The sequence below is a fragment of the Lonchura striata genome, chromosome 2 (assembly GCF_050655825.1).
Source record: "Lonchura striata isolate lonStrDom1 chromosome 2, ASM5065582v1, whole genome shotgun sequence".
Classification (NCBI taxonomy): Eukaryota; Metazoa; Chordata; class Aves; order Passeriformes; family Estrildidae; genus Lonchura; species Lonchura striata.
In genome coordinates, this window is record NC_140704.1 from 117,642,850 (window position 1) to 117,656,703 (window position 13,854).

A 13,854-nucleotide genomic window follows, 5' to 3' on the forward strand; every position below is an offset into this window, starting at 1 on the left:
TTCTAATTACTTTTCAAATAATTTACTTGTTGAGTTATATTTTATAGAAAGAAAGGCTGTATTTGTGATCATCATTGCTACAAGGATCACATAGCTGCTGCGTCACTTCAGGCTTGCTGCATTGCTGTGAGGTTTAAAATTTATTAGTTATATTTAAGTGATCTTTTAATATAGATTATTCAAATTATCTTATTTAGTTGTTTTTGTTGGAATCATTTGAATAATATAGTTTTATATTAAATCTACATCTTAATTGTTTTCAGTTTATCAATTACTTTATTTGATTGTGTTATTAGACAAAAAATTGTCCAAATTAATTATTTAATTCCAATAATTCTATCTAATCATTCTATTTAAATTGGATAGTGGTGATTTTAATCATTCTAGTTCAATTATTTAGTTTAAATTCTGTTAATTATTTCCTTCTATTTCAATCACCTGATTTTTAATTATTCTTGGTTAATCTGATTTCAATTCTATTTGTTTTATTTAATTGTTTTTTAGATTTATTAATTTTAATTATTTTAATGCATTACTTATCTTTATTATCATTGTTTGTTACAATTGTTTCTTTATTGCAATTACGCATTTTTAATTCCAATTGATTTAATTATAATTGTTTTATTCAAATTCAAATATTTTATTTTAATTGTTTTATTTCAGTTGTTTGAATTAGATTCCAATATTTATTTCTGTTTGTTTTCAATCACTTAACCATTCCATCTAATATTATTTATATTATTTTGGATTGCTACTCAGAGCAGCAAAACAGCAAGTTTTGGGTAGTTTTGTGTCTGATGTAAGAGCAATTTAGCCAGACAAAGTTGCAGGCCAGTCCCTTAACCTGAGCCAAGCAGCAGCAGTTCCAGCACCGCCAGTTCCAGCTCCTCCACACAGCCACCCATCTCCAACTGGCTCAACAGCAGCAGCGACAAGCCCAGCCTCTGTGGCAGCAGGCTCTCTCAAAGCCACCAGCAGGCACAGACCCTTGTAGTGCAACCTATGTTGCAGTCCCAGCCACAGCGTTTGCAGCTCCAGCAGGACAGTCTGTGCCAGGCAGCCACCAAGTCAACCGCCCGGCCTCGGGACCCTTCAAAGAGTCGCAGTACCTTCGGGCCATCCTCAACAATGAACTCTGCGCAAGTCCAGGTATAAAGACAACTCAGCTGAACGGACTTTGAGGCTGCGTGTTTGCTTTCCAGCACGCAGTGCCTCAGACACTTAATTCTGTGCACTGGCTGCTGTGATAAGAACCAATGGTCCGGGAGTGTTTTGAGTTTATTACCGAACATCTGCAGTGCCAGGCCTCTGTGCTGTGCTCACCTGGAGGCCAAGCCTGAAACAAAAGCCTGCCGTTCCACCTTCATGATGATATGTTGGCAGTTGCAAGTCGGCAACACCTCTGCTTTATTATTTGACACCTCACATCTAAAAAGTCTTCTCTTTCTATTTATGTAGCCCATAATCTTTGAAGAGTGTATAATTAACTATCTCTCTTATACTGTAGTTTATATTTATTTATAAGTTTTTTGTACTGTGTGATTCGAATTTTTGTTTCTTACTATGATTAATGTTTTAGGTAGTAAAGCACTTATAATCATAAATTCAGGTTTTTGGTTTGATTGCACTATGTTAAGTTTTAATGAAGCTATGATTTCTGGCTAGACTAAATAAGCTGTGTCTTAATGTATGTGATAAGTACTTTCAAAATTTTTATTTCATGTGGTCCATTTACTTTTGCATTGTATATCAAAAACAATTTTGTATATTTTATATTAAGTAGTCCTGTAATCGTAATTAATTTATATTTTTCTGATGGTTTTCAACTTATGTACATTTGGTAATTTGTAATTTTACCATATGATTTTGCTGTATCTTGTATATGAAGTTTATATTATTTATATGATGTATTGATATGTTTAAATGCCATCACTCTCCTTCCTTTTGTAAAAAGAAAGGGGGAGATGCGGTGGTGTGTTTTTCTTCCATTTAATATTTGTTCAGTGTCTGTTCACCCCCCAACCCCCCAATCTCCTCCTCTCCCCAGCTGTCAATCTCCCCAAGCTCTTCCCTAACCCACTCCTCTCCAAGTTGTCAATCCTCCCTTTCCCTGCCCCTTTCCCCAGAACATTCCGTCATTCCTCTCAGCCTCCTCCCCTGCTTCCAGACCATTCCCTGTCTATTTAGTGAGGCTCAACACCCTATTGGTTACTTTGTGTTACTCCACTCCCCTGTTTCCCCTGATAGGTTTGTCATATGTTAGTCCTGCCTTAAACTCCTCCCCAGCCCTACCCTCATTGGTTGCTGTTCCTACTCCCCTCCTCTTGAGTTCTGTATAAAACCTTTGCCCCCCCTCTCAAGGGGGTCTTGGGGCTCACTGAATAAATCCATCTTGTTCACCCCCAAGTCCCGTGTCGCCTCCCTCTGTTCCCGCGCCACCAACTGGGACAGCAGAGCACCCCGGGGGGAGCGGCCGCCCGTTCTCTTCCCTCTCGCCGCCCAGCACGCCACCGCTCGGGGTATCGCGGCGAGGGGGGCGCATGCCACGCCGCGACAGAGATTCATTTCAAGAGCATTCAAATGACTCAAGGTAAGAATGGCAGTGTAGGTGCACCCTTGCTCTCCCAACTGCTTCCCACACCACCTGTATCCCCCACCACTGCGGGAATACGCAGTGCTAAGATTTATTCACATAAACTGACTGTAGTTGGAGTGAGGGTTAGCTTTTTCCAGGCTTTAGCATGTATCATTGTGATACTGACTGCAATATCAAAGCCTTTGCCTTCTATATGCAAAAGTAAGGAACAGTCATTAAGATACACAATCTAATTTTAATTAAGCAGACTAAGACGTCATCAACCCATAGTCCTCTAACTCTCTTCTCTCTCCATTGCAACAGTGGTCAAATTTTAATTATATATTATGAAAATCCAGGCTAGATAAAGAAAGTTTTCACAATTAGGCTTTCACTTGATGATAAAGTACCCTGAGCTTCCTCAGAGACTTGTACTTCAAATGACTACTGACAAGATTAAGAATTATGTTCACTTTTTTTTTTTTATTCTAATAATGAATCACAAGAATATTAACTGCTTGGTGTTGCAAGTGCCTGGAGCCAGGCTTCTATCTATGCAACAAAACTGTTCTCATGTGCCAAGCCAAGATCAGCTTAAATTTATTGATTACATATTTTATACTGTCAGAAGCTACAAAACACAGAAAATATTGATAGCCAAATTATATGGCTTAATATAAAATAAATACAATGGATTTTGGAATGAAACCAGAACCCTAACATATACAAGTATTTTCAATTACCAAAAACTCCATGAAACTACAATTTCAGCAGTTAGTAGTGCACATTTGAAAAAAAAAAAATAAAGACACCCTCAATTTGATCTCTGATCTACAGCCTTAACCACTGGTGTTATACCGCTGGTATGTTTTCACTGATGGAGGAATGCTCATTTTCTTTTCCTCTTCTCATTTCCAGATTTTTTAATGTAGTTTCTAACAAGAGAACTATCCCACCCCCCCAAAAAACTCCACCTGTACATTTGCTTTTATATACAATTAACACTGTTTTGAGACTTGGTATATATTTTAGTATTGATAATCTTTCTTAGTGTTTTATAGAAAGTGCAATATCCTAAGTCAAAGCTTTATTAATTCGTCTGAGACATAGGGGGACAACTTACTTTTCTTGGAAACTGACAACACTGCTAACCCACTAAAAGAAGAGAACAATTTTTCTAGGCTAATTATAATATCCATTATGGAATGGATATCTTTTAATAATAGTCTTTATTATGAGAATAAATACATAAAACAAATTGAATATATTAGCCACATTTCTTCATATACATTCAGAATAGAACAAGAAGCTAATAGGCATAATCAGCAGAACTAGTTGAACAAACAAATTTTTAGGAAGCCAACACCACTAGAGGAAAGCTGGAATGTTTATGCACCCATAGCAGACAAAGAGCGTGTGATTTCAGAATTTCTTTTGTATTCATTTCAAGACAAACACACTGTAATTGTAAGCATGAACTGCATGAACTGATGGAAGTGTTTAGCTCCGTGCTGTGGCCGTCTGAGGTTGTTCTGACTGCAACTGCTTCCCAAGGTATTCCCTGAAATACAATAAAAAATTAGATTGAGAAATGTTCTGGAGAGTGGGGAGTGCAACAGTGGTGGGAATTACAAAGTGGATAAAGAAGAAAAAGCTTTAATTTCAGAATTAATCCCTCAAATAATGTCAACTGGAGCAACAATGAGAGCATCCGAGTTTTAGATATCCATCATCTGCCCTATGAAAATGAAGTACAAATCAAACATCAACAAAGCTGTCTAGAAAAGGAAGGAACCCAATGGGAACACTTAGAAGCCCTGAAAACTGTCACAGAACACCCATGAGGCAGATATATTTTTCTTGTTGAATACATATTTTAGAAGCTGTGGCAAAACATTTAAAATTATCTCTTTCCACAACCCAGCTGCAGGTGCATGAGTAACACAAAGGACATACTGGCAATACAATAGGCAAGCAAAACAGACAGACTCAATAATTACATATTCAAGTTGAGAAAAATAAAAGACAACCAATCCAGGCCCACTGTATACCAACATCTTCTTTAAAGTGTTTTCCTCACCTGCACTTTGACGTGCACTAAGCCACTTACTTTCTATTTGTCCTCTCAACACTGGAACATCTCCCAGATTACTGGCACTTGCCCTGAGCAACAGTGTCTAAATCCCATGGAAAAACACTGCACAGTTCTGAATGCTACAATCCTTCACTCTCTCTTGTGAAAGCAGATCAACACTTCACAAAAAAGAACAAAAAAGCTGAAAGGGGTCTTTAATAATAGTACCTGGGTTGCTGCTTGTCACAGAAAATACAATAATTGTACCACTGTATCAAGTGGAAGAGAGGTTTCAGGACTCGTGAAATGTAGGCGTTCTTTTTCTACTGCTGATCATACACTTAGTACTGTGCTTTCTCACTACACAGATATTTCAGCCTACACAGGTTAAGCACTAGAAGCATATCAGAGTGATAATGTTCAGAAAGAAGTCTAAAGAAAACCCCACATAACTCAAGAGTATGTGCTTTTGCTTTATTAAAAAATTAATTTAAAAGATCAGGTTTTATGCACATTTCAAAAACTAGTTTTCTGCTTAGTGTCCTGTTGAACAGTTATTCCTTATGGATTAAACTTCCTATTGCACAATGAAGTTCAGCACCTCAACTGCTGAACCCAACACCACTTTTCATAGTTTTAACATTAAGCATCCAGAAAAGCAAAAGTTCAAACACCTCTAGCAAAGAAAATAACACACAATTCGTATGCTGAAGCATATGTTATGGTTTAGCATCTTCATTTAGAGCTTCATCATGTGTTGCTGTAAAACCATAGTATTTTAATGCTTGGGCTCCACTTAACAGATACAACTCCTGCTCATAACAGACAGTTATCACCCTCAAAGTAGAGGCTCCTGCTGGCAAAGAAGGAAATGAGCTGCTGTCTTGTGCTTTTTCAGGACTTAAAACTGAACCAGCATAACAAAATTTGACAGTCTTCCAAAAACACAGACAGCAACAATGGAAGAGCTTCCACACTCACCAAACCTCTTTCTGCTCCCTCTGCTTTTTGTTGTCTTTTTTTTTCATTTGTTTCATGCCTATATGTATGTACTGATTCTAGTATTTCTTCTCTGACATCCAGCCTTGAAAGCAACTGACACTTGCTGCATACAGGGCTCTGCTCATCATATTACAAGCTCACAACATTATTTATTCTTAAAGCACAGATGAACCATATTGAATGTAAAATTCCCACACTATTACTTTGAAGTAGGAAAATCAATCAAGTTAATAATCCATACCACCACAACTATTACAGAGCTTACACTGTTTCAGATGCACGGCCACGGCCAAGGCTTTCTAAAAACCCCACTAGAGTGCAGCGCAGTCATCAAAAATCTCCAAGACAGCAGAGCAGTAGCATATTGTGTAGGTATTTAGTGCCTTCACAGACATATTCAACTTCTACAGCAAATAGAACAGTATCTTCTCTACAAAATCTTTTGTAGGTGTATGGTTTAAATCTAGGGTCAAGGAAAAGCTCTCATCCCATCTCCCCATACAGAATGAGTACCTGCAGTTACAGTTCTACATAGTCATGCTGCAAACCCAAGTAAAAATCCCATAGTGTTTCTACCCCATCACCTCTTTAGCTACCACCAAGGGGTACTGAAATGCAAAAACCTTGCATTACAAGCTGTTAGAAGGATCACTTAATTTTCTGTTTGGTTATCACTTCCATTTGAGGTGTCTGGTTAAGCCAGGACACAAATTATTGCACAGTCTAGATTAGATGAACATGTAATCATAGAATGGTTTGGGTTGGAACCTTAAAGATCATCTGATTCCAAAGCCTCTGCCATGGGCAGGGACACCTTCCACTAGTTGCTGAGAGACCACTCCAACCTGGCCTTGAATACTCCACAGGATGGGGCATCCACTGATTCTCCGGGAAACCTCTTCCAGTGTCTCACCACCCTCACAGGAAATAATTCTTTCTGATATCTAATCTAAATCAGCCCTGTTTTATTTCACAGCCATCACCCCTTGGCCTTATGAGAAGGCCCTCTTCAGCCTTCCTGTAGGGCTCCTTCAGGTACTGTAAAGCTGCTCTAACATCTCCCCAGAGCCTTCTCTTGTCCAGGCTTAACAACCCCAACTCAGAGCTTTTCCTCACAGGACAGGTGTTCCATGCCTCTAAATCATCTTCATGGCTCACCTTTGGACCTGCTCCAAAATGTTAAGTAGGACCCTGTTCTGCCTCTGCTAAAACATATATTAGAAGAATAAGAAGATTCAAATATACTTTATAAATACTGGTATTTTATCCCATTAGGAGGTTAAGAAGCACTGTAAGCTCCAAACTTCACTCATAAATTGGACATAAGTGTCCATCCCCATGGTATTGCAAATTAAGGGTCTAAGAGTTTATCCTGCACTGATACTTCATTAAATCTTAAGAGAAAAACTGGGATTTTAAAATTACTATTTACCTCACAAAATTAAAGTCACCTGTAAGAATGCAAGCCTTCAATGCATTGAACTATAAGAACATGTATGATAAAAGGATGGATCTTGTCACATGATAACAGATCAGTTAATAAAATATTTAAAATAGCATCTGAGATTTGTGATGCACACTACAACAGACAGTAATGACATAGGTATTAGACTGACTTTTTTTTTAATTGCAAGCTATAAACCCAAGAACTGGACCACTACAAGATATTTTAAACCATTCTCCTCACATTCTAACAGAAAGGCCTTTATAAAAAGGGCAGGTTTAGCCATCTTCTCACTTCCTTCAACATAAATCCATCCTTATAAAAAGCAGACGAAGCCAGTGCAAACAAATTTGCATTTACAGATAACAGCATTCAAACATTAAACAACTGATTTAGTATAAATTTACAAGAACAAAAAATATTACCTCTGCACTGCAAAAAAGCTTCAAACGTGTAACTGTAGCACATCACTTTTGAGGCTAACTATAAAATCTTCCATTTCTCAGTTAAAGCTCAGATCAACAACCACACACTTTCACTTCCCTGGTCACCCCAAGGTCTAAAGTAAGCATAAGTAATTTCCACTTGCAAGTTAATCTTTTCATTCTTACTAGAACAACCAAGTGAAATTACTTTCACTCTAGAAATTCCCCCTTTTTTGGGCCTCTTGTTTACACACATTTTCTGCTGTTTCCAAAGTGTTTTTTCCAAAGAGAAAAGGAAGCTTAGAGGTGAATACAAATTGTTATTCTAATTTGTTTCTTCCTTTTGTTTAATCAATTTTTGCTTCTCATGTGAGCCACTGACACCTTGAAGTAGAGATATACTTAAATGTCATAATTGAAATAAATGCTTAAAGTTTATTTAGGAAAAGGCACACAGAACTGATCCAACATGTAAACTCAGTGAATATGGAATTAGAAGATAATTGCAAACTGGCACAAGATCCCACCTAGAAATTTTATACTAATATATCCCATATATTAAAAGATCACTCTCAACAAACAATCTATGAGAGAAGGAAAAGTTATAAGACACATATAACAGATCCCTAGGGATCATGTGTTTAAAAAAATAAGCCTTGAAGTTTAAGTAGTACTACCTGTCCTTTAAAGGATGCTGAAAATGAATGGGCAAAGAAAAGTAGATGAAGCACAGAATAAAGGATGAAATTTTCATATTTTTCTATTCTTACATTTAACTCTTGCATCCTGATTATTAAAGATACCAAAAAATATTTGCTAGTCCTGAATATCTGCAATCTCTAACTTGGTTTAGCAGACTGAGGTTCCCAAGAGACAGAATGCCTTTCTTTGACAAAAACGAAAAATGAAAATATTGATTTTTTTCTCTATCTAAACATAAGCCTAGAGCCCCATGCTTTTTAAAATTAAATTGAAAATCTAGTTTTAAAGAAATCCTTCCAAAAGTCTGCCACTTGACTCAATACACTCAAAAGACAGTGCCAACATACACTGTTTACAGACAAATCATGAAGATATGACAACAGTTAAATAAATTCACAGGACAGGTAGCAGATAGAATAGTCTGAACAAACTGATCAGTTTTGCCAGCCTTATGTTGCATTTCTGCTAGGTCTAGCAACCTGGAGAGAAGTTATTAGACTAGAAAGAGTTGGACCAGTTCTACTAATTTATTGTGGTATTACAAGTAGGTATTTGAATTACACAATTGATGTACTCCCAGTTCTAGGCACACTAAACTAAACCCTTGAAAACATTGTCTTGTAACTGTTACACTCCACAAATTAACCATCCCTGGAACCTCTGAGCAGTACACATGAAGTGGCAACACCACGACAAGGTTGCAACCATCTGTCTAGTCTCCCTCTAATCCAACCTGAGACAAAACTGTAACACCCACCCTTTAACCCATTCCAGCTGTGTACGCCTGGCTCTCTCACAAGGCATCCAGGGTATTCTGGTGAGACAGCACTTTTTGTTCATGTAACTCTCAAGTGAATTGTAGTGCATTGCTTTCTACAGATAAGCTCCCTTGAAGGTGGCTACTGCAGTGTCACATTAACACTGGTGGTGGCTGGGAAAAGGCAAGTGGGGCTCCACAGGGGCCAGCACAGGTGCATTTGCCTCCCCACAGAGCCACAGTCACAGAAGCCAGGAAAGAAAAATAAAACTAGGCTCAAATCAAACCTGGAGTGATGTTAATATTTGGTTCCTGAAATGCAATATTAACATGTCTTACTGCTGATCCAAAGTTATAATGCTGCACATTTTTATACATCTTTTCTGCATATAGTATAGAAAAATACATATATACATTGCATGCTCCTCATTATTATGTTCTTTACAGAAGTAAACAGGAAGAGAACAGTTATGAAAGTAGTAAAGCAAAAAACAGTGACATCTTCCTAGAGAGCTGGACTGGGAAGACTGCCAAAGCTGGAGTGCTACCACTGGAAAACTGATGCTCTCTTTTGTCATTTGTTTACTGAAAACAACTTTCTTCTTTGACTCAATGTATTTATGCAATATGAAATATTCCAATTTAAAATTCTAAGAAAGAATATAAAATATGTGTCTATTATACCAATGCCTACCATGAGTAGATTTGAAGGTAAGGAATCACAAACCAACAACAAAAACAAAGAAACAAACCTACACAGCAGAATCAAAGCCACTTTGACCATGTGGGCCTCCAACACATCAAACTGAAGATTTTTATAAATTATCTTTTTCAGTGAAACCATGGTGATTTTCACCATGTATCTCCTTGACTTATAAATGTAGCTGTGGATATCAAGAGAGAAAAGATACTGCAAACATCTCTGCAATTTTCAATACTTAGTTTAACATATTCCACTTCATACAAAGAAATAAAACAAAAGTCAACTGTTAAGATAAACAATATTTACGACATTGTTTCTGTTTAATTATTCACAGTAAAGAGATGCTCAACATTCTGATGTGTACATAAAACTAAACAGTCTGAATGGTTGCACAGAAGGATTATGAACATTATATGAGAAGTGCTTTGTGTTTCCAAATGGAGCCCTTTCTTCAGCTAAATGCAGCAATATTAAATAGACAATCTACAGATTGCAGTAATATTAATAGACTATCTACAGATTATCATGATTATTGAAAACATTACTCATGGCATGGTTCAAAGGCCTCCTTGTGACATGAAATGCAGCATTAATATGAGTCTTTGAAGTGATTCACTACAAGAAACTCCTCTCCTCTCAGCAGTTTCCCTGGTTTTGTACAATCTTTGAAAGAGTTATTCTAGACTTCCAGTTCACAACTTCACATACAAGCTAAGAAGAAACAGTAGATCAATGAGCTCTTATAACAAAGCTTTAAGTTAAGCATTTGATTTTGAAAGAAAATAAATTGAAATCCAATTTGTGTCTTTCTATTAGGGAGACAAAGCATGCGCCATTTTTTCCTTACAAGACATGCTATGAACTAACACACAGAGCCATTTTGTGAATTCAAAAAACCCACCTGACTAAACCTTGCAATGTGGTTTGAAAACAGTTTTATATTTAAACAGAAGATTTAGTTACCACAATGAATGTTTTTGCTTACAACACTTAAGAGCTTTTTATGTAAGAATGACCAACATCAATAGTGTGTAACTAAATTTTCCAATCAGGAAATCAAATTTTTAAAGAACAATAATCAGAAGTTCTTTGGTGATTTGTTGTGATTTGTTTTTCAGCATAGTTCATGAAAACTTGCAATTTCTTTGAAAAAAAGAAAATGCAAACTGAGCAGAATGTCTCGTATCTTCCACACTAACATGAGCTCTAGAAATATTAAGAAGTGTTTCTGCAAAGAGTAGAGATCTCATGACAGAAAGCACAAACCTAGTGTGAATCCCAGAGAGCATATGCCAAATAAAAAACACAGCCTCTACACCTACATGAAATGAAGTTTTACAAGAATACACATTTTTGTGCAAATAAAAAGATGGAACACTTCAAGAGATATCAAGTGTGCCTGTAATTGATTGGATTTTTGCCTAACTTGTCTCATTCTAGCTAGGAACTGTTCTCTTAAAAAAGATTAATTTTTATCAGCGACACTATCTTCTCAAACTTTTCATTTAGTTAACTTCTGTTAACTACTGAAAGGGAATTGTAGCGATAATGAAGGCTAAGAACCAGGAGAAATATAGTGGAAGTTATTTTCCTGTAAATTTAAGCCTACTATTCTATTAAGCATTCCACACCTCAGTGTTGGGATGAGGGAACAATAAGGGGTGAGGGTGGTTGCAAACTTTGTGGCTGCCAGTTAACAATCACTACACCCTGCCCTTCTCATTCCCAAACGTAGTCATTGTACACAAGCTATCTGCAGAGTAACAGCTTCTAAATATAGCATCTTTCAGATTTTTTACTGTCTCCCCGCAGAATTCCTCATTTTAAAAGACAGAGAGCAAGTAATTTTGTCTGGGCTGTGCATTTAGAAAATCATATATGAACCTGTTGCATATTCAAAGCTTGTCCAATTTGTTGCTTCATTCAGAATGCCCTTTACAAATTCCACTTCCATACCATACTTGATCATGCTGAAGTGACACATCCTAACTCCCACGGTTTAGCACCTGCCAGCACACTCATACTCTTCATGTCAGTATCAAGGAGAAGGTCAGGAGCCCCATGCCCAAGCAGGTAAATGTCTGAGAGGAGCCTGTGCTGGAGCAGGGTCCTGACAAGGATCTGCAGATCCCTGGAGAAAGAAGCCCCTGCTGAAGCAGGTTTCCTGGCAGGACTTGTGACCCTGTGGAGGGACACATGCTGGAGCACCCTGTTCTTGAAGGACTGCACCCTGCAGAAGAGTGACCCACGCTGCAGTAGTTTAGGGAGGGCTGTTGCTCATGGGATGGACTCATGTTGGAGAAATACATGGAGAACTATCTCCCATGGCCGGGACCCCATAATGGAGCAGGGACAGTATTTCTCTCCCTAACTAGTGGGAGAAAATGTGTGATGAACTGGCCATTACCCCCATTCCAACTACCTGCAGCCCTATGGGAGGAGGTAGAACTTGGAAGGAGGGAAGGGTGGAGAGAAGGTGTTTTTAAGGTCATATTTACTTCTCACTATCTTGCTCTGGTTTTGTTAGTAATCAATTCAATTAATTATCTCTAATTTGAGGCTGTTTTGCCTGTGACAGTACTTTGAGTGATATCTCTTGGTCCTTATCTCACCACAGGAATCCTTCATTGTATTTTCTCGCCCCTATCCAGCCATGGAGGAGAGCGATACAGCAGCTTTGGTGGGTGCAGGGTCAACCCACTGAACAGGTTCATACTATCAGCATGGGGTGCCATGACTAACACAATTCAAGGCAGATTGAAACTCAGGATTAATTCTCATGTATAGGCAGAAAGTGATGCTAAAAAGATAATTTTGCTCCTTGCTTCATCAAGTGCATGATCATTTAACATGCAAATGTAACTGGAATATTTCACTTGAACTTCTCATCTGAAAAGATGACAGCAGTTACTGCTTTTGCCAACATAGCTTCACCATTTAAGAAAATGCCTGACAGTCTGATTTCCCCCCATTAATCCCTGACTTAAAAACCCCTACGGGAAAGCCAGTTGAGCAGCCTGTAATGAACTATTCAAATTACTTTGGAGTTAATTATCTCTAAGTTGAGCTAACAGTCAAATGATACTGTGTTTTAGGCAGAATGCTACTTCAGCTGCCCCATGACACTCCCTCAATTCAAGCATCCCAAGTTTTCCTTACTCTGCTGGCTCCAGGCACAGCACTTGCCTCATTGTGGCAGAGCAAATCTTTGTCTCAGTTAACCTTCAGGAAAAGACTGACTACCTCTGTCACACGTGTCACAGACAGTAATGCCAAATTGTTCTGTGTGGGAACCCAGTACATCCCTCTGGCTGCCCTGGCTGTCTCGAGACCCTGGCAGGGGGCTCAGAGACCTTGGCACAAAGTCAAAAACACCTGTAGCTTCAATTTTAGCCCGTGGAAAAAACTGACAACTTTGTGTGAAGGTCACAAGATGTCACAAGAGTTTGAGTTAATGTAACAAAGGGTGAAAATGTAGAATTGTTGGGTTTTTTAGAATGGGGTTCAGGAGGCAAGATGGAGGAATTTGGGCATGTCTCGTCCTTCTTCTTGTCCTCCATCTTTCACTGTGATGGTGACACTTTTTCTTGGTTTAGAGTAGAGACACGCTGTCTAACATAAGTGATAGGTATTGGGAATTACTCATAAATAAAGAACATGTAGTTCATACTGTAAAATGTAAACACTGCCCTAGAGGGCAGACAGAATGCCACGATACAACTTGCTAGACAGAGCTTAGCAGGTCAAGGAAAGAATGATATAGGTAAGAGAAAATAAGTGACCTTGAGAAGCAAAACTGATGCATCTGGACTTCTTTGGCTACAGGGCTGGGAGAAAAAGACTTTACAATCTCGGGGTCGTCTTGACCACAGAACCCTGAGAGTTCTGTGCCAGTTAAACTTGAGGGGAAAAAACACAATTGCTTTGAGTGAAATAGCTGTAATTCTAGAATAAGTGGAAGCAAGAGAAAATATGTTTATTGTTTCCCCAGCTCTGAAGAGCAAGAGAAACAAAACCTTGAAGTTGCTGAATAACATATCTTACAACAATGCAAAGCTTAGTAAGTAGGCACTTAAATCACAGTGTGTGGCAGTCAGGGGACTCAGCTTATGTGGTGAGAAGAGACTGCAATGAAACAGAAGAGCTCCCAACACTTATCAAAAGCCAGATCT

The 13,854-nt window shown here is 38.1% G+C and overlaps 1 protein-coding gene across 1 annotated transcript in view; it reads right to left on the minus strand.

Annotated features, from left to right (window-relative positions):
- Nucleotides 1-3,151: 3,151 nt before the first annotated feature.
- Nucleotides 3,152-13,854, minus strand: part of ATP6V1H (ATPase H+ transporting V1 subunit H) — a 48,546-nt gene continuing 37,843 nt past the window's right edge. The window contains exon 14 of the mRNA XM_021555697.4: nucleotides 3,152-4,136. Coding sequence (XP_021411372.2) covers nucleotides 4,076-4,136 — 61 coding nt within the window. The 3' untranslated portion in view covers nucleotides 3,152-4,075. The remainder of the gene's footprint in view (nucleotides 4,137-13,854) is intronic.